A 21198-nucleotide genomic window follows, 5' to 3' on the forward strand; every position below is an offset into this window, starting at 1 on the left:
GCTGACTGCTGGCTGACGACGATCATCATTGCTGAGGACTATTGGGGTGACACAGGAGACGGTCGATCATCATCACTGCTGCTGAGGGCTATTGGGGTGACACGGTAGACCATCATCACTAGTGAGGACTATTGGGGCGACACAGGAGTCAGTCGATCATCACTGCTGAGGACTATTGCGGCGGCACAGGAGACGGTCATCACCGCTGAGGACTGTTGGGGAGACACAGGAGACGGTCATCACCGCTGAGGACTATTGGGGCAAAACAGGAGACGATCGTCATGGGGTCCAGCTCCTCCTCCTACGGCCCCAAGGCCATCTACCTGGATGTGGATGGCAAGGTGCAGAAGGTGAGTGCCTTGTTCACAGGGGCGGTCCTAGTGGGCGGTCCTAGGGGGCGGTCCAACCGGTACAGAAGATGAGTGCCTTATAAACAGGGGCGGTCCTAGGGGGCGGGCGGACCGGGGCAGAAGGTGAGAACCTTGTCTACAGGGGCGGTCCTAGGGGGCGGCTGACCGGGGCAATCCCCCGGGGCAGCACCCGAGAAGGGGCGACATCATTTCGAAACCCTGGCCACATCACAAACCCTGCCCCAAACGACATCGCCAAAATCATAATAAACATGTTAAAATATGCATAAAAATCCTTTAAAAGTGTCATTTACTCACTGATCAGAGTTCAGAAGACACTGCACACTACTTACTGTTCTTACTTTATTTTTTGGGAGCGATTACGCACGGGTGAAACACGTACGAAAAAACAACAGTAAGCAGTGTGTGGCGTCTTCTGAATTTTCTTTGTTGTTATTTCTTCACTAATTACCACATTGTTGTAATAAGTACCTGTCTGTAGACCTGGAAGTCAACCGTAACACTAGCAACAATGTGCGGTGACATCTTTAAAGGTGCACTGTGTAATATTAGTGGTAACACTTTATTTTAGGGATACATCTATTAGCACTAATACATACAATGTTAATGCCTGCATAAGTAACTTGTAAGGCATGTACTAAGCAAACGCTAAGGCCTACTAGGTCCTTACTGAGGTTAAATTGGTAATAAATACCTTATTGTGCATGAACAAGACATTTGCGAATACATGCCTAACAAATGTGTGATTTTGCTTTGTACATACCTTACAAGTTACTAATACAGGGACATTGTATGTATTAGTGCTAATAGATGTATCCCTAAAATAAAGTGTTACCATATTAGTAGTTCATTATCCAGAATTATTATATGGTTGTGACGTCATCTGTCGAATGCTCCATTCATTTCAACGGGGCTCCCCAACGTTCGGACGTCTGTTATTTTTCGATAACGGACGGGTTGGTCTATAACAGACCGCTGTCAATGGCAACAAGACTTTTCACTGCCAAAGCGACTTTTCAACAAGACTCTAATCAGCTGCTGTGATAGACAGCACCCGTTGTCCTGGCTACCGCTGTCAATGGCAACAAGACGTTCACTGCTAAAGCCACTGGCTTGTATACAAGTCAGTGGCTAAAGCGAATGTTTCATATCACTCCGCAGGGGGTCCGGTCTTTTGTCACTCTAATCAGCTGCTGTGACAACACCTGTTGTCCTGGCTAGCCTACCTGTTGCCTAGCGGTGTTCCACAACGGCACTGTTTTGTTTTGCGCAGCAACAATCTTAACATTAAATAGGTCTAAAGAAATGTCCCCGCATGTGTGAATCATTTAAGTATATCCATATAATAAGCGGGTTAACTTTCGGCGAGTCGGTCGCTTTGTGGAATAGCAGCACTTCAGAGAGAACAAGACCCCTCCGCTCCGCGTCGGGGTCTAAAGATTCTCTCTGTCGTGCTGCTATTCCACGGTAGCGACCTTCACGCCGAACGTTAACCCTTACTTAATGCTGCCTATTCACAAATGTTACCTTTATTATCATTACCACCACCATCAAATTCAAGTATTCATTATGACTGGGAGCATTTTTCATACATGGAAGATTTTCATACACGAAAAGGGGGATCTTCTCCATCCGTTTTGAATATCCAGAAATATACATTTTTAGCGGAAAATCTTACTGTACTTTGGTCATACTAGTAGATAGATATTGGTTCATTATTTAGTAAGTATTCATAATAAGATCAAATCTGATAGTAGACAGCACAATTTCAAGGAGCAGAATAGTTGCAATTCCTGCTCTTACCACCATCATACACCGTGTGTGCACATTTACTGTAAAAACCAGCGCACGCACGCATGCACGCACACACACATACGCACACACACACATACACATACACACACACGCACACACACACACACTTATGGCTGAAGGGCAGCGCTGGTGGTGACATCTCAACAGTCCTGCACCTCTACTGCCAGAAAATGCACATATATACCAAAGGACTTGTCTAGTACATCTGTTTAAGGTGTGTGTGCGCGCGCGCGCGCGTGTGTGTGTGTGCTTGCGCACGCCTATGTCAGTGTCCGTGTGTGTTTATCTCTGTATGTCTATCTGAATGCCTCTCTCTCTCTCTCTCTCTCTCTGTATGTGCGTGTGTATGTGTCTTTGTATGTCTCTTTGTATGTAGGCCTATCTCTCACTCACTCTCTCTTTCTGTGTGTGTGCGTGTGCACGTGTGTGTGTGTGTGTGTGTGTGTGTGTGTGTGTGTGTGTGTGTGTGTGTGTGTATAAACTCTACTTTAGTCTGTATTTCCCCACATAGCTACTGATTGTGTTCTTGTTTGTAAGTCACTTTGGATGAAAGCCTCGGTTAACCAAATGAAATGTCATGCTCTCCTTATCACATAATGTGTGTGTGTGTGTGGTGTGTGTGTGTGGTGTGTGTGTGTGTGTGTGTGTGTGTGTGTGTGTGTGTGTGTGTGTGTGTGTGTGTGTGTGTGTGTGTGTGTGTGTGTGTGTGAGTGTGTGTGAGTGTGTGTTCGCATGACTTTGTGTGTGCGTGACTTTGTGTGTGTCAGGTGCTATTTAGTCATCACTGCTCTGCTCTTCTTGTGTGTGTGTGTGTGTGTGTGTGTGTGTGTGTGTGTGTGTGTGTGTGTGTGTGTGTGTGTGTGTGTGTGTGTGTGTGTGTGTATGTGTGTGTGTGTGTGTATGTGCGTGTGTGTGTATGTGTGTGTGTCAGGTGCTGTTCAGTCGTCACTGCTCTCCGTGTGATATCAAGGACCTCCTCTGTTCCTCCTCAAACATCCCCAGGTAACACACACACACACACACACACACACACACACACACACACACACACACACACACACACACACACAATAAATACAGTATATACACACACGCACACACACACACGCACATGCATACGTATACACACACACACATGCACGCACACACACACGCACACACACGCACACACGGACACACGCACATAGACATTTTGAGCCAACTGATTTACAGTACTTGGTTCTTGCATTTCCAGCTGTGTTCAAAACAATGTTAGAAGTATCAGTGCATTCAGAAACATCTGTGTGTGTGTGCATGTCTGTGTACGTGCATGTGTGTGTGCGTGCATGCATGTGTGCGTGCATGTGTGTTTGTGCATTGTCTGTGTGTCTGCGTGTGTGCGTGCATGTGTGTGTGTGCATGCATGTTGGTGTGTGTGTGTGCATGCATGCATGTTGATGTGTGTGTGTGTGTGTGTGTGTGTGTGTGTGTGTGTGTGTGTGTGTGTGTGTGTGTGTGTGTGTGTGTGTGTGTGTGTGTGTGTGTGTGTGTGTGTGTGTGTGTGTGTGTGCGTTTGTGTGTATTTAGGAACACAGCCATTATGATGTTGGACACTGATGGGGCCATGGTCTCCATTGACCCAACCATGCCCACCAACTCTCCCAGGCAAGTCTACTGTAACACTTACATCACATTACATCACACTACATCACATTACTCTACATTACATTACATTACATTACACTACCACCCCAACCATGCCCACCAACTCTCCCAGGCAAGTCTACTCTATCAATGCACTACATTACATTACATTACATTACATTACATTACACTGCATTACATTACACCAGTACCCACTAACTCACTCAGGCAAGTATACTGTAGCACTTACATTACATTACACTGCATAACATTACATGGCATTACATTGCATTACACTGCATAACATTACATGGCATTACATTACACCATCTGGAGTTCGAGGGGACTCACTAGTTTCACGTCCGGTCGGCCCAGGGTTGTACATGCGACATTTGATTCGTCGCCATAAAAACTAGAGATGCACCGCATCCTGATTTTTAGGATCCTGCCGGATACCGGATCCACTGCTTAAGATCCTACTGGATCCGGAACCGGATACCGGATCCTACGAAAGGGTTGAAACACATAGCCTACTCGCACACGTGGGCCCTTTTTATAACGTAGGCTCAGACTATTTTTTAGACTCATTGGCTTACTGCCACACTGCCTTCAACGGCCGCTTCCAAAGGGCTTTCACTCCATGTAGTGATTGGGGTTGTGAAAGACTGACTGAAAAACCTAGGCTAGAGAGGCACCAGATCCTGATTTTTAGGTAACTGCCGGATACCGGAGCCACTGCCGGAATCCTGCCGGATCCGGATCCTGTGAAAAACCCTATTATCCTGCCGGATCCGGAACCGGATCTTGGATCCTGTGCATCTCTAATAAAAACCAATACAGCTATCTCAAAAAGTTGTGTCACCTATCAATCTGTTTGGAACAACAGCTAATAACCTGATTTCAATTAATCACTTGGCTTCAGAAGTCGGTCATATGAAAGGTACAACCCTCCCAAACGAAGTTTTAAGTACAAAAATACATTTCTTGCACCAATGGAAGATTGACCATTTTATAGAAGAATATGAAAAAAAAATACATGGTGCCTAAAGTGAAACATGGTAGGGATACAGTCCTAGGTGGAGCTGCATGCATGCTGCTGGTGTTTGAGGGCTTTTATCATTAATTAAAGCCTGAATTTAAACATGTATTGCTCTACGAATAGCGAATATGTCACCATCTCTCATTGACCTTCATTGTTTTTCACTGTGTTGCTTTCCATGATTATAATGACTCTAAACATACACCTCAGGCCAAAGTTGATTTTCTGAAGAGGTGAGAGTGATTCAGTGATTAACTATGACACCTGATTTGCCTATTTGAAGTGTTTTGAAGTGACTTATCTGCTCATTTTCACATTAAGTTCGACAGGCGACAAAACGTTTGTCTTGTGAAAACCTGCCCTTTATGTGTTCATTAAATGGTCAATCTTCCTTTGGTACATTAAATGTATTTTTGTACATAAAACTTCATTTGGGAGGGTTGTAGCTTTCATATGAGCGACTTCTGAAGCCAAGTGATTAATTGAAAGTCAGGTTATTAGCTGTGGTTCCAAACAGATGGATAGGTGACAACACTTTTTGAGACGGCTGTAGTTGTGCACGTTGCCATAACCTTAACCCTACAGTAACCTTAACCCTAATCCTAACCTTAACCCTAATCCTAACCCTAACCCTAATCCTAACCCTACAGTGACCTTAACCCTAATCCTAACCCTACAGTAACCTTAACCCTAACCCTAACCCTACAGTAACCTTAACCCTAACCCTAATCCTAACCCTAATCCTAACCCTAATCCTAATCCTAACCCTACAGTAACCTTAACCCTACAGTAACCCTAACCCTAATCCTACAGTAACCTTAACCCTAATCCTACAGTAACCTTAACCCTAATCCTAATCCTAACCCTACAGTAACCTTAACCCTAATCCTAACCCTAACCTTAACCCTAACCCTAACCCTAATCCTAATCCTAACCTTAACCATAACCCTTACCCTCACCCTTACCCTAATCCTAACCTTAACCATAACCCTTACCCTCACCCTTACCCTAACCTTAACCATAACCCTCACCCTTACCCTAATCCTAATCCTAATCCTAATCCTAACCTTAACCATAACCCTTACCCTCACCCTATCCCTAACCCTAACCCTAATCCTAATCCTAACCTTAACCATAACCCTTACCCTTACCCTTACCCTATCCCTAACCCTAATCCTAATCCTAATCCTAACCTTAACCATAACCCTTACCCTCACCCTTACCCTTACCCTATCCCTAACCCTAATCTTAACTTTAACTTGGCTGTCATGGCGACGAACCAAATTACGTAAGATGTAAGTACAACCCCGGGCCGACCGGGCGTGAAACCAGTGGGTGCGTTCCAATATGCGACCTTGCTTCCTCCACTTGTGCTTGTGGCCTCGTACCAGGAAGTAATATGTTATGATGACATCACTGACAACAGCATTTTATTTCAATATCTTGTAAAAGCTCAATTGTAAAGTCATTTTCTCATTTGCAAATGGGATGGTGAATGAAAAACAGTCCCCCAAAAGTTGTTTTGGCTAGGCTGACAGCTGGGAAACTTTACTGTTTTCTCCACGGAGAAGGGGCTAGCAGGCGGGGCGAGGCCACAAGCACAAGTGGAGGACCCAAGGTTGCATATTGGAACGCACCCAGTGAGTCCCGGAGTAGTTCGAGGCAGATTTTCATCCTGTGTTTCCCTTATATCCCTTTCACATGCAGCTCACTGTACAAAGTGGTGCCCCTGACCAGCGCTCAGCCTGGAGGTAAGCAGCGTGTGTCTATCAGTGTTGGGAGTAACTAGTTACAAGAGTAATTAATGACTGTAATGCATTACTTTTTGATGTAACTAAGTAATGTAAGGCATTACAGGGGGCAAAAGCTGTAATATATACTAGTAACAATGCAAGTAACTTAAGTTACAATAGGTTTTACTTTAACTTGGATTTTAATGGTGTTCAGTGTGGTGGGTCGGAAAGAAGCTATTCCTAAAAAAAGAAGCTATTCCTGAACATGCTACTTTTTAGTCTGGGTGCTGCTGAAACACCTCCTGGATAGGAAGTGAAATAGTCATAACTTGTGACCTTGATTTACACTGTAAATTGCGAGATTCATATTAAGTTACTTTGGCGAGAGTAACTAAAGTAATGCAAAAGTAGTGTAATGCCTTACATTTTAAATGTAGTAATATTGTAGTGTAAGGGATTACTTTGATAAGACAGTAACATGTAATCAGTAATGCATTACTGTTTTTGAGTAACTTTCCCAACACTGGTGTCTATGTATACATCCTCTATCATCATGTCATGGATTGATGCAGTAAATTGTGAAAATAAGTATCGCAATGCATTGTCATAAAAATGTTAAAATCGTCATGACAGTGTATCGTGATACTCATTTTCATGATACACTGCATCCATGCATGACAATGTATCACAATATTTAGTTCGACGATAAACTGTGTCGATTCATGACAATTGATTATTTAACATGATAAAATTCAATATCACACTGGTTCATCTTGTTCAGTAGAGAGTAGGTAATATTTCTGTTGTAATGGAAGCTCTCTTCCAGATGTTATAATACTTCAATAAAATACTTATGTATGAATGCTACAGAACAACTGACAAATAAGCTGTATTTACACATTTATGAAGTAAATTTGAATCGCAATGCATTGTGACAGAATCGCATCGCGGCATGTGTATCGTGATGCAAATTGAATCATGGAGTTGTAACGTTGTGTTGTAGTAGGCCTATGTTTACTCTGGGGCATTCCATGTTCTAAGAAGTAAATTCCACGTAAATTACAAAGAAAAATATTTCTGAAACAACAGGAATCTCTTCAGTGACTGTGGTTTATACCAAATCAAGCATGTTTCTGTAGTGAAGTATGCTACAAAATTTTTAATTAATTTTAGAAAAGTACCATGATAAGTGAACGGGAAGTTGCAAAAGTGGGCGGAGTCTTCACCCCAGACGTTTGTATAGAAGTCAATAGGAGAGAGCTAAACTCCGACCACAGACCGATTCCCATAAAACATGCTTATGAACCCTCTAGTTGGAATTCTCTATGGTATGTTGACGGTGTGACTTCCTGTTCTCCACAGAGAAGGAGGACATGTTCCAGAATGTTCTGTCCCAGGTGGCCGAGCAGTTCAGCAGGTAAGACGCGACTGCACTCAACTGTTTATTATTATTATTATTATTATTATTATTAACTGTTTTCTTGAAGTGCTGCTGATGAATGCAATCACAGTTTAGGTCTTGCTGCAGTACTGGCAAAACTATTTTTTCCTTTACATTTTCACATTTAGTTGATACAGTGGTGCTCATATGTTTACATACCCCAGCAGAATATACGCTTTCTTGGCGATTTCTCTCAAAATATGAAGGATTACACAAATTCTTTTTTTTCACTCATTGCTAGTGACTGGCTTAAGATATTTATTAGCAGTATTCTGTGTTTACTCTTTCAAAAGCATGATCACAACCCAAACTACCCAAATGACCCTGTTCAAAAGTTTACATACCCTAGTGTCTGATGCTGAATATGGCCCTGTTTAACATCAGGGACCGCTCTAAATTGTTTGTGGTAGTTGTGGATAAGGCTCTTAATGTTCTCTGATGACAAAACAGCACATTCTTCCTGGCAGAATGGTTGTGTCCTATAATATTTTTGGGTGTGTTGCTGGAACCTCACATTTGAGGTTTCCCCTGAATGGCTCAATGATGTTGAGATCAGGAGAGTGAGACGGTCGCACAAAAAATTCATTTTATTCTTTCTGAAGCTAATGACAGGTTGATTTGACTTTCTGTGCGGAAATATTGTCATGTTGGCATGTCCAAACAATGGACCATGTGCAGATTCAAGGCTGATGAGTGTCAAGTATCCTCCAGTATTTTTCACAGGGCAATGTATTCATCATTCTGTGAGTATGGACTAAAAGTGTAGTGCATTTGTAACTCAAATGTCCCCATGACATCAGTGGTCCATAACTTCTGTTTCACAGAAGGGATGGTATAACTTTCATCATAGGCTCCGTTGACTGTTCTCCAAATGGTACTGTTAATAGTGGCTGAAAAAAGTTCCATATTGATCTCATTTTTCCAAATGACTTTGTCACATGCATTCTGATGCTTCTCACTATGCTTTGGTGTATCATATGCAAAATAACATGTTTGCATTTTTGTAGTAATGGCTTTCTCCTGGCAACCCCCAACAGCCCATCTTTCCTCAAGTGCCTCTTTCCTGTACAGTTTAAAACATTTTTTCATGTTGTCCTATATTTCACCTGAAGTTATTTTTTGGTTGTCCTATGCCTCCTGAACAATTTCCCTTGCAATGATCATTGCAATGCAATGATTCCCTTTCCCATTGGCGTGATTCCAACCAAACCTCTCATATTGCATTTCTGAATTGAAATTCCAACAGAGCCAACATGACAATATTTCAACACAGAAAGCCAAATCAACCCGTCATTAGCTTCAGAAAGGTTTTTGTGCAACCATCTCACTCTCCTGATCTCAACATCATTGAGCCACTCAGGGGAAACCTCAAATGTGAGGTTCCAGCAAGACACCCAAAGATATTATAGGAAACAACCATTCTGCCAGGAAGAATGTGCTGTTTTGTCATCTGAGAACATTAAGAGCCTTATCCACAACTACCACAAACAATTTAGAGCAGTCCTTGATGTTAAACAGGGCCGTATTCAGCATCAGACACTAGGGTATGTAAACTTTTGAACAGGGTCATTTGGGTAGTTTGGGTTTTGATCATGCTTTTGAAAGAGTAAACACAGAATATTGCTAATAAATATCTTAAGCCAGTCACTAGCAATGAGTGAAAAAAAGGTTTTTGTGTAATCCGTCATATTTTGTGAGAAATCACAGAGAAAGCGTATATTCTGCTGGGGTATGTAAACATATGAGCACCACTGTATCTATATGAAAAAAAATATCTTTTTAATAATAAATTAAATAAAGTGTTGTACATAAATCTAATTTCTGCAGTGAAACTGTGTACGATGGCGTATTGCATTCACTCAATAATAAAATGTCACCTGGTTATCTCATAATTAACTCATTGAGTGCCAGACATTTTCAAATTCAGACCAGGGGGTTGCCAGGCTTTTTTCAACATTTGAGTGATTTTTCAAGAGCCATAAAAAAATTGAGTTCTTTGTCCATGTGAACAACAAACATACCAGATCAACGTGTTAGGCCTCACCCCCCATAAAAAAACGCAATTGACTTGATATCAAGTTTTTGGCACTGTGCCATACATTCTGAAAAGACTCGTTTTCAAGTCCATGGCACTCAAAGAGCTACTGAGATAATATCATAATTTTGAGAAAGTATGCAATTTGTATTATTGAGTGAATGCAATACGCCATCGTACCTGAGCCTACCCATCACCATAATTATACTATATTACAACATAACCAATAGGAACATAAACAAACTAAGCACAATAATGCAGATTTGATCCAGTATTATGACAATTTACATTCAAAGTGACTGAATAATGTTAGCAGTGGCCATTGCCACTTGTACTATATATATATGATAATGATACTATATGAAATCCTATATGTGGAATGTCCTCCTTTTACTGTCGCTTTTGTCAAAACGAGGCGTCTGCTAAATGTAATGTAATGTAATGTAATGTAATGTAACAATAACGTGACAGATCCACAGCAATGCCTTGTTGTCTACAGGGCATTCCGAATCAACGAGCTGAAAACCGAGGTGACCAATCGACTAGCCATGCTGGAGAAGAGAGTGGAGTGTAAGCTTCAACTTTTGGAGTCATATTAGTCACATACGTAACCAACAAATTGTAGTTTTTTCATACCAAGCATGTGTGTGTGTGTGTGTGTGCATTCATGTGTGTGTGTGTGTGTGTGTGTGTGTGTGTGTGTGCCTGCATGTGTGTGTGTGTGTGTGTGTGTGTGTGTGTGTGTGTGTGTGTGTGTGTGTGTGTGTGTGTGCCTGCATGTGTGTGTGTGTGTGTGTGTGTGTGTGTGTGTGTGTGTGTGTGTGTGTGTGTGTGTGTGTGTGTGTGTGTGTGTGTGTGTGTGCCTGCATGTGTGTGTGTCTGTTTAGTGGAAGGCCTGAAGGTGGTAGAGATTGAGAAGTGTAAGAATGACCTGAAGAAGATGCGAGATGAGATGACCTCACGAGCAGGCGGGAGGTAAACAATAACAACAACATGAACAACAACAAAAACAACATCAGCAGCACAACACACATAACCAACAGCATACCATAAACATCAGTAACTGCAAGCAACATCAACCATATAAAATCAACAAAACCACAACCGAAAATGGCACTGCATACATCAGACATCACAATCATCACCATCACAGCGACATCAGCCAACAAGTCCACAAACACCAGCAAAGACAGTCCTTAAATTTACATGACGATTTTATTCCGAATTAATCATTAATCGAGTTCCCGTTGATCTTTCATTTAATTCCGAATTGTGTTTATGTGACGTTTTCAAAGTGGAACTACGCTTTATTAAGAATTAAAGTGAGTTAATTCTGAATTAAAAACGTCATGTAAACGTAGCCATTGACAACAACAGCATGCTTTCTGCTGTCTGTACCTACAGGGTCAATTGTCCATGCAGGTACAACTTTACAGATGATGGGAAGAAGCTGACTCCTCGTCGTGATGTCCCCAGTTATCCAAAGGTGGGGCCTGTGAGGCTTGTTGTTATTAGCAAGGAGAATAAAGATAGAGTAGAGTAGAGTAGAGTAGAGTAGAGTAGAGTAACTTTATTAATCCCCCGGGGGAAATTCAGGTATCCAGTGGCTTACATAAATACACAAATAAACAAATGCCCACATGGACATTTCAAGACAAATAACACAGGAATAGTCAGGGAGGGGAAAATAACAATAAAAATACTACAGATAAAGAATGTGAAAATGTAATATGTAAACAATGTAAAAAGGTAATTGTGCAAAAAGACATTCTGTGACTTGGGACCGCCAAGGTTGGAGTGTGGAAGAGGTCATAGGAACACGTGAATGTTTGTCAGCTGTCCTTAAAGAGGTATGCCACTATTTTGGGACTTAATACAGTTACAATCGTTGGCCAGGGTTTATAAAGGTGGTAAAGTGTCTTATTTTTCATGTAAGCCGTTGTCTTGCTTCAAGACAAGTTAAAAGAGGAAGCATGTCGCTAAGCTAGTGAAAGTCAATGGATCCGTGTAGCATATCATGTTAGCATGAACTGGATTATGCCAAGAATCTGGCCAAGTACAGTAGTAGGCAATTTGAGGCACTCAAGATTGCATGCAGGCAAACATGTAGACATTGTAGCCAAATTAATTAGTATAAAAATTGCAACCTTGACTGCCTCGGATTTCTTCTATCTTGTACTCCATCAAACACTTTCAAGCGACTTGCTTAAGAAATTTAGTGCAGTATCACCGGGAGCAGGCCTATGGGAAGGATGTGACTAACTTTGTAGAAGCTTTTTGATTAGCTTAGCACTTATTGGCAGGTAGCCTAACAGCCTAACGTTGTAGACAGGTCATCAGCTGGGAAAATTAGGCCTTTCGTCCTACCGCACTTTTCTCTGTGGATTACTGACCAGAAGCCCTATTGGAAGAAATTAAATCATGGGGCCACGTCAATTTTTGCTCAGAATTCAATATGGCCGCCATTTTCCAAAATGACTTGTTTTCATGCATTATTACATTGTACTATAAGGTGATATGCATGAACGACGAACTACTTTCAGCACTATTCTGTCCCATTTCCTTACATACATGTTTACAAAGGTTGACTAAACTAAAAGAAATGAAAATAAAGTTGGCCACCTTGCAATATCCAAAGGAAAGTGCTGAAAATAATGTTTGAAATACACATACAGAGTCTATGGCTGCGAAAATTAGGCCTATTGTCCTGTCAGGGTTTTCACAGTGAATTACAGACCAGAAGGCCTATTGAAAAAGATGAAAACTTGGGGCCATCTATGTGCTCCAAAATTCAAAATGTTCTCTGTTTTTCAGAATGGCAGACTTTCACACATTTTTATCAATACTGTAAGGCCATAATTACCAATAAAGATGACCTATTTTTCAGTTAAATTGTCCTATCTCCTTACAGACGTGAGTATAAAGGTTGTCTAGAAAAAGGCATGAATATATATACAGGGTGTGGACAAAATAACTGAGACACCTGTCATTTTAGTGTCATGTAGTTCCTCTTGCTTCCACAGTTAATCCTGTTGGATGTGGTTCATCCTTCTTGGTGGTATGCAGACATCACCTTGGATGCTGGCTCTTGATACATCACAAAGACTTGCTGTCTTGGTCAAAGATGCAACAGTTACACAGAATTTCTCCTTTTTGAACTCTGACATGTCACCCATAATGTTGTGTGCATTGCAAAATTCAATTCAATGACCCTGCTAATTGAACTTTCCACTTGAGCCATTAACTTCCAACTCTAAAATGAAAGGTGTCTCAGTTATTTTGTCCACCCCCTGTATCTTGCCTCTTTGAAATATCCAAAGGAATGTTGTCAAATGATTGAATTTCACAAACACAGTGGACTGCTGAAAAAAAGGCATATCGTCCTGCCAAACTGTGTGTGTGTGTGTGTGCGCGCGCTTGTGTGTGTGTGTGTGCGCTTGTGTGTGTGTGTGTGTGTGTGTGTGTGTGTGTGTGTGTGTGTGTGTGTGTGTGTGTGTGTGTGTGTGTGTGTGTGTGTGTGCGCTTGTGTGCGCTTGTGTGTGCGTGTGTGTGTGTGCGTGCGTGTGTGTGCGTGCGTTTGTATTTGTGTGTACGTGTGCCTGAGTGCGCTTTTCTCAAGTGTGTGTGGCCAGTGTGCTTCTTTACATACACTGACATAGACACAGTAGACAGGGTGTGTGTGTGTAGGGGGGGGGCTAAGGTGGCAGAGTAGGGAGGACCGAATGATGTGGAGGAGCAGGGGGATGAATGAGGGGATGAGTGGGGGTAGGGGGGCAGAGTAGTGTTGGGGGGGAATGAGTCGGGGTTGAATTAGAAGGTGGGGGGGGCAGAATAGTGTGTGGCAGGTTCGGGGGGGCAGAATAATGTGTGTGTGTGTGTGTGTGGGGGGGGGGGGGGTAAGTTGAGTGGGGGTTGCAGGTTGACCTGCCAAACTTTTCACATTGGGTGGGGGGTGGGCGAGTATTTTGTGGGGGGGTGGAGGAAGAATGAGTCAGGGGGGTTGAGCGTGGGGGGCAGAATAGTGGGGGGTGAGTGAGGGGTGGAGGGGCAGAGTAGCATGGGAAGGATGAGTGAGGGGGTTGGGGGGCAGAATAGTGTGTGTGGGGGGGGATGAGTGAGGGGGTGGAGGAGGCAGAATAGTGTGTGGGGGAAAGACACTGTAGAGCAGGGGAAAGATGAGCGGGGGATACGCGCACGCACGCACGCACGCACGCACGCACGCACGCACGCACGCACGCACGCACGCACGCACGCACGCTCACCCTTGCTTTATGCAAAAAAAATGTAGGCCTGAAAAACTTTTGGTCAGAAATCTAATGTGAAAAGTTTGGCAGATCAATAGCCTTTTTTTCAGCAGTCAACTTTGTATGTGTAATTCAATCATTTTCTGACAACAATCCTTAGGATATTGTCTATAGGAAATGTACATCTTTCTGTTGCCAACCTTTGTACTCACGTCTGTAGATAGGAGATTTCACTGAAAATAGGTTATCTTTATTGATAATTATGGTCTTATAGTACTGAGAAAAATGTATGAAACTCTGCAATTCTGAAAACAGAGAACATTTTGAATTTTGGGGCACATTTGAGATGGCAACCAGCTGGTGAATCTTTTTCAATTGGCCTTCTGGTCTGTAATCCACTGTGAAAACCCTGACAGGACAATAGGCCTAATTTTCGCAGCCATAGACTCTGTATGTGCATTTCAATCATTATTTTCAGCACTTTCCTTTGGATTTTGCAAGGTGGCCAACTTTATTTTCATTTCTGTTAGTTTAGTCAGCCTTTGTAAACATGTATGTAAGGAATTAGGACAGAATAGTGCTGAAAGTAGTTCATCATTCATGAATATCACCTTGTAGTACAATGTAATAATGCATGAAAACAAGTCATTTTGGAAAATGGCGGCCATATTGAATTCTGAGCAAAAATTGACGTGGCCCCATGTTTAAATTTCTTCCAATAGGGCTTCTGGTCAGTAATCCACAGAGAAAAGTGCGGTAGGACAAAAGGCCTAATTTTCCCAGCTGATGACCTGTCTATTGCTGAATTTTCTGACGTCATCTTTGTTATACGACATTTTTTGTTAAAATTTGCACAGGACTTGTACAGGATATGTATTGAGTTTTGTTGCATTTAGTCATGAGATTTTTTTAAAGACAGTAGAGAGACTACATGTGTATCTCAGAAGAAAGTATGTATATATTTTACAGATGTATAAGTGTATCCTTTCATGGGATTGGCTACTTTTCATTGTGTCAAGGGTATGCGTACAAGGGATGTACTCACTTTTGTGATACAATACACACGGGTTCTAAATTTTCGTTTTCCCCTGACAGTGCGAAACTAACTGCGCACAACTCAACCTCTGATTGTTGGAAACCGCTGTCGGTCAAAAAATCGCTCACGTGGTTGCCAGTGTCTTGCCCCTCCTCACAATATTGTGTTTACAAACACGGTGAACCCATGTATATGTAGCATGTAAGTGAGCATTTTCTGTCCTGTGTCCTGTGCAGTACACGCTATCCCAGGAGACTATTGAAGCCTTGAAGAAGCCCACCTTTGATGTCTGGCACTGGGAACACAACGAGGTAGGAGCCCATAACATTACCGAACGAGGTAGGACTCCATAACATATACAGTAAAATATACAGTAAGACTCCATAACATTACAAGTCAAGTCAGGTCAGCTTTTATTGTCACTTTCATCATATGCACAAGACATACAAGGAAAAATTAAATTACGTTTTCTCTATACCATGCCAGGACAAGATATATACAAAACTGACATTTTTCAGACTGACATAAAGTGCAAGACAGGACAGGTAACAGTGACGGACTGGTTACAATGGACAATAATAAATAATAAATACAGTACAAATGAACATTTAGTAGGGTGACCAGATTTGGATTTGTAAAAAGGAGGACACTTTTTTTTTGGGGGGGGGGGGGTCATCGGTGTATATGTGTATCTACAGGTAGGCCTATGAAAGTAGCCTATATATGGGTATGAGGTATGATAGTAGGCCTATAAAGTATCAACGCATCCAATTTGTTTAAAAGCCACTCAAACTTTTTGGCATGTACATTCATTTGTCTACCATAAATGACAATTAAAATCTCTTCAGTTACGCCTATAGGCCTATCACATAATTTGTGTGATCATATGATGCAGAGTGTGCCTTTGTTACAATCCTAGATAGTAGGCCTAATTGGAGTATATATATATTGGAGTATCTTAACAGCATAACAATGCAGCTCAATTTCATAGGCCTATTCTAATTTCTGCATTAGGTTTTTAAAAATAGATTCACCATCATGTAGGCCCATCTCAGCCACTCCCCACAAAGATCAACAGCATTAGGCTATATAAAATTGGAAAATACATATAAAAAATGTTTGTGGTTTTCAACTGAATTGATAATGAAGTCCTATTAGGCTACATTTTAGGCTTAATATGTTTATATGACACCTCACAATTTACCCCTCCACTGTCATCCATTAGACCTATTTAGATAGGCTTGTAGGTGCTCAGAGATTAGCAATGGGCACTGCAGCCATTAAGAGAGGAACTGGAGTTTTACCTACCATTAATAAGATAACCCATACAGCGTTATCAATAACTGCAAAGGCAATAGACAGAAGAAGAAGCTGATGAAGAAGAAGCTTAATTTCTTAACTCGGGAAGTCCTTCTAGCTCCGAGAAATTGCTTTTGCAAATACCTTGGAAATGTCAGATCATGAAAGAATTTTTAGGCTAAGTCTTGTGACAAGGTGTAACAAAACTTGTACCTCCCTAAGTGATGGATTTGGTGGTGTTACTAGGCATACTCCTGTGTTAGATTACCTTCATACCTGGCTTCACACGCGGGATTTTTTTTTCAACTCCACCGCGAACGTGCATTTGCGTTTCTGTCGGCATTAAAGTCCGTCGAACCGGCGGACAGATGCGCTTTCGCTTGTAAACATGGGGCGCACTAGCTAGTCCCCTAGGCTACTTCTTTCGGACACATGGTGCGAAGTGGCTAGATTTGATGAGAAGGGCGTGACTAATTTGTGAACGATAGAGAGAAACCTGGAGTGGAGTCAAATGGAACGAAGTGAAAATTACAGTGCAGATGAATTAGGTCTATATTTCAGGCAGTCCAACAAAATCCCGGACATTTCTGAAATTCCCCCCGGACATTTTTTTAGGTCTCAAAAGTAGGACATGTCCGGGGAAAACCGGACGTCTGGTCACCCTACATTTAGCATTTAACATTCAACATTTAAAATTCAACATTTAACATTCAACATGTGACAGAGATAAGATAAATAAAGAATGTAGACACTACAATACTAGAAATAACTAGACTACCTGTGCAGTCGCCTTCGACTGCTTAACGCAACGCTTCCAGTCCCTGATCATTCCTACCACTCCCGTCCACCTTTTCATAAACGTATATGAAATATATTTAATATCTATACATAGATCAATGACGTGCATAGACTTAAAACCAAATGACTATTGTGAAAATGAAGCAAAAAATGGGGCAAATGGACACACTGTTTTAATGTTTCACTATTACAGTGAATATACCACATTAGGTACAGTGTAATAACCATTGTAACAATATTTAATACCATGTAATACCAGTGTAACACCATGTACCAATTTTGTACTACATCATGTATTTTTGTGTAAATGGTATTACATGGTATTAAATATTGTTACACCGGTTATTACACTGTACCTAATATGGTAGATTCACTGAAATGGTGAACCGTTAAAATAACGTGGTACCGGGCAAATCAATCCACCAGTCAGAAGTTATGGGCCAAATAAAAATTCCGCCGTTTTGAAAGTGTTGACCTCCAAACTCGAATCAGTTCATGAACCTACCCTAGAGCATTAACACACCAAATCTGGGACAAATCCATCCACCCAGTCAGACGTTATGGGCCAAACAAAAATTCGCCCATGTTGAATTCAGCCATCTTGAAAGTGTTGACCTCCAAACTCGAATCAGTTCACGAACCTGCCCTAGAGCATTCACCCAAAAAATCCGGGACAAATCCAAACATCCGTTCAAAAGTTATCGCGTTAACACGAAAGACCTTACGCGGCGGCGGACGCGGCGGCGCACGCAAAACCCATTACATCCCCGACGCTCCGCGTTTCGGGGATATAATAACAGTGTAAGTAAAAGTAACGAACGAGGTAGGAGTCCATAACAATACTCAACGAGGTTGGAGCCCATAACATTACTGAATGAGGTTGGAGCCCATAACATTACTGAACGAGGTAGGACTCTATAACATTACTCAACGAGGTAGGAGTCCATAACATTACTCAATGAGGTTGGAGTCCTCAACATATACAGTGTTGCCAGATTGGACTGTTTCCTGCCCAATTGGGCTGCTTCAGATGGCCGTGTGCGGGTAAAAATCGCCATTTTGCAGGAAAACCCGCCGAATTCTGCCCATACAAAACAATAGAATTGGGCGGGATTTAGTGCTTCAAGGTGGGTTTTGAGCATTTTTTGGGCTGGAAATCATCACTCTCATCTGGCAACCCTGAACATATGGCCAGGTGAAATTCAATGTTCCATGCCAACAGCTCAACAGGTCATATCTGCGAATCCAATTGTTTGACACCGATTGATTAGATTCACTACTGGCCACGAAATCCACTCCTCATTTGCATAATGGTTAAACAAATGCTCCTTCACTGTTGAAAAATAAGGACTTACTGTACAATGGGGCTTTCTCTCATGACGTCAGAGACCTTTGATTCAGTACATTTGAAGCAGGCATAAGTTGCATCGGTAATGCTTTACTTTACGGTACAGTTACCATACGTAATATATTGTGTACTTTCTGGGTAATAACAGGGTAGACTTGTAGACTTGTGCTCCTCCATGTGTCTCAACATCTCTCTGCTTTTCCACAGTTTCTCGCCCGTTTGTAGTCACCTTTGCTTTCTTGTGTTTGTCATTCTTGCAAGTGAATTTTAAACCAAATATATCAATTTAAAATAATGAGTGGGAAAAGCTACGCTGATACAGGAGCTCAGATTTCATACTGTCATTTCAACTCTTGCACCACCGGTCACCGAAAATACCAGGCTTTAAAAAAAAAAATTCTATGGGTTTCTGTGGAAACCCGTACTTGTTTATAGTACCTATTTCACCTCATTACGGAACCTGTTTGAGATAATTGCGAATTTTGTTGAATTTACGATTTTTGGCCTGATCATAACACTACTGTACGTGTGTGTGTGTGTGGTGTGTGTGCTTGCGTGCATATGTGTGTTGTGTGCGTATGTGTGTGTGTATTCCAGATGCTGAGCTGCCTGGAGTACATGTACCATGACCTGGGGCTGGTAAAGGAGTTCAACATGAACCCCATCACGCTGAAGAGATGGCTGGTAAGAGTAGGATTTTAACCAGTGACAGACACACACTAATAGGACAATACACAATGACAAACACAAACTATTAGGACAATACACAATGACAAACACATACTATTACAGGGGTGGGCAATTATTTTGGCCCGTGGGCGGCATTGGGTTTGGAATATTGACCGAAGGGCCGGATGCCACAGACAACTTGCCCATGTCAATGATAAAACATAGTGTACGATGACGTAACTTGACAGCAATGATATTCCTGCACATTGCAATTAAATGTATTTAGATGAAGCCTATGTACTTGGTTAATCTTAAATTCTCAAGACTCTTGTTTTAGGTAGCATTTCAAGAATATTGAGTAACCGTTTGAATTTGGATTTAAAAGTTGTCTTTCTTGTAATGGCATGTGGCCCCTGGGCCTGGGTTTGTCCACGTCTGTACTATTAGGACAATACACAATGACAAACACAAACTATTAGGACAATACACAATGACAAACACATACTGTTAGGACAATACTCAAAGTATTTTGCAGTCACAATACACAAAGTCTTTCCTAATTAGTTGCATCCCGCTCAATCCTCAAGACGCTAGTGAAGAATCATTTCTTCCGAGAACTTCCCTGCATAACTTAAAGTGGAAATGAAGCACTGACAACTATTATCATTTTTTGGCGGCTTATTTATTTTCATAAACGAATGGATGTTCATTGAACTGCGCTTTTAAGTAGTTTTGCTGAAAAATGACATGTTATTACCGAGTTTCGCCACAAGGGCGCAGCCATGTTCGCCGCCTACGTAACGCGAATGGTAGAACTTGGTGGCTAATGTAGCCTTCCATTCACTTAACGTTAGCGTGTGCTAACTACAGCGCCAACTGACTCTAATCGTGCCAGTAAAATTGAAGAAGGACGAGGGGTTCATTTTACATTGTCCCTGGGTTTTCTATGTTATATACCTACTATCAGATGAAAGAGAAATGCCAAGTGTCATTATCACTTTGTGTCAAAAAAGCCTTTGCTACGAGCATGGTGGGATAGCTGCAGCCATCCACCCATTGCATCCACCATAGGACAGGAGTCAGGACTGGGGCTGCTCGATCTCATAGGTTTGTAGTGACAGACCGTCACCAATAACGTCTTTTTCCTGCATTGTTGGACGCTAATCTGAAAGCCCATGTCTTTAAGTTGGCTATGTGGTTCAATTCAGTAATAGAAAATAACTTGCAAAATTGTCGGAAGTTTGGAAAGCTTTGTGAAGGGAAGGGACGCAGCCTGTGTGTGTGGCTATCCCATCCCCTCTCTCGCCTCCCTCTCGGAGTTGGAGGAGCTTTGGGGATTTGAAGTTGATGCCACGGGAAATGACACGTTAAACTATCATGGCCTACATTAAGTTATGGCATGCTTAAAGTAGCTGCATCTATTGTAGTAAATTATTATGTTATTGAAGTCGCGGATGCATCCTCAAACTGGCTGGAATAGCGTTGTTGCCTTGGATTATTGTTGACTGGATAACACCGAAACGTGGGCACGGAGATGTCAAAGTAGCCTAATTCAGGTGCTTGGAAAATGTTGGCGAAATCATCGGAAGATGAAGGTACGGAACTGCAACATTGCACGACATCGCATGATTATGAATAGTGATCATGTTGGCTCATACCAAAATGTGTTAGCGACTTGTCACCTTAGCAAAAAAAAGCTGCTTGTTTACCTGTGGTTCATGTGATGGGATGTCTTGTCTGCCTTCAT

General features: G+C 41.8%; 1 protein-coding gene across 1 annotated transcript in view; it reads left to right on the top strand.

Moving 5' to 3' along the window:
• The first annotated feature begins 281 nt into the window (after nucleotides 1-281).
• The window catches only part of pde9ac (phosphodiesterase 9ac), a 45746-nt gene continuing 24829 nt past the window's right edge, over nucleotides 282-21198 (top strand). The window contains exons 1-10 of the mRNA XM_063206029.1: nucleotides 282-350; nucleotides 3118-3188; nucleotides 3753-3830; nucleotides 6556-6599; nucleotides 7944-7998; nucleotides 10557-10627; nucleotides 10945-11032; nucleotides 11480-11543; nucleotides 15574-15648; nucleotides 19380-19466. Coding sequence (XP_063062099.1) covers nucleotides 282-350; nucleotides 3118-3188; nucleotides 3753-3830; nucleotides 6556-6599; nucleotides 7944-7998; nucleotides 10557-10627; nucleotides 10945-11032; nucleotides 11480-11543; nucleotides 15574-15648; nucleotides 19380-19466 — 702 coding nt within the window. The remainder of the gene's footprint in view (nucleotides 351-3117; nucleotides 3189-3752; nucleotides 3831-6555; nucleotides 6600-7943; nucleotides 7999-10556; nucleotides 10628-10944; nucleotides 11033-11479; nucleotides 11544-15573; nucleotides 15649-19379; nucleotides 19467-21198) is intronic.

The sequence above is a fragment of the Engraulis encrasicolus genome, chromosome 9, assembly GCF_034702125.1.
Source record: "Engraulis encrasicolus isolate BLACKSEA-1 chromosome 9, IST_EnEncr_1.0, whole genome shotgun sequence".
Classification (NCBI taxonomy): Eukaryota; Metazoa; Chordata; class Actinopteri; order Clupeiformes; family Engraulidae; genus Engraulis; species Engraulis encrasicolus.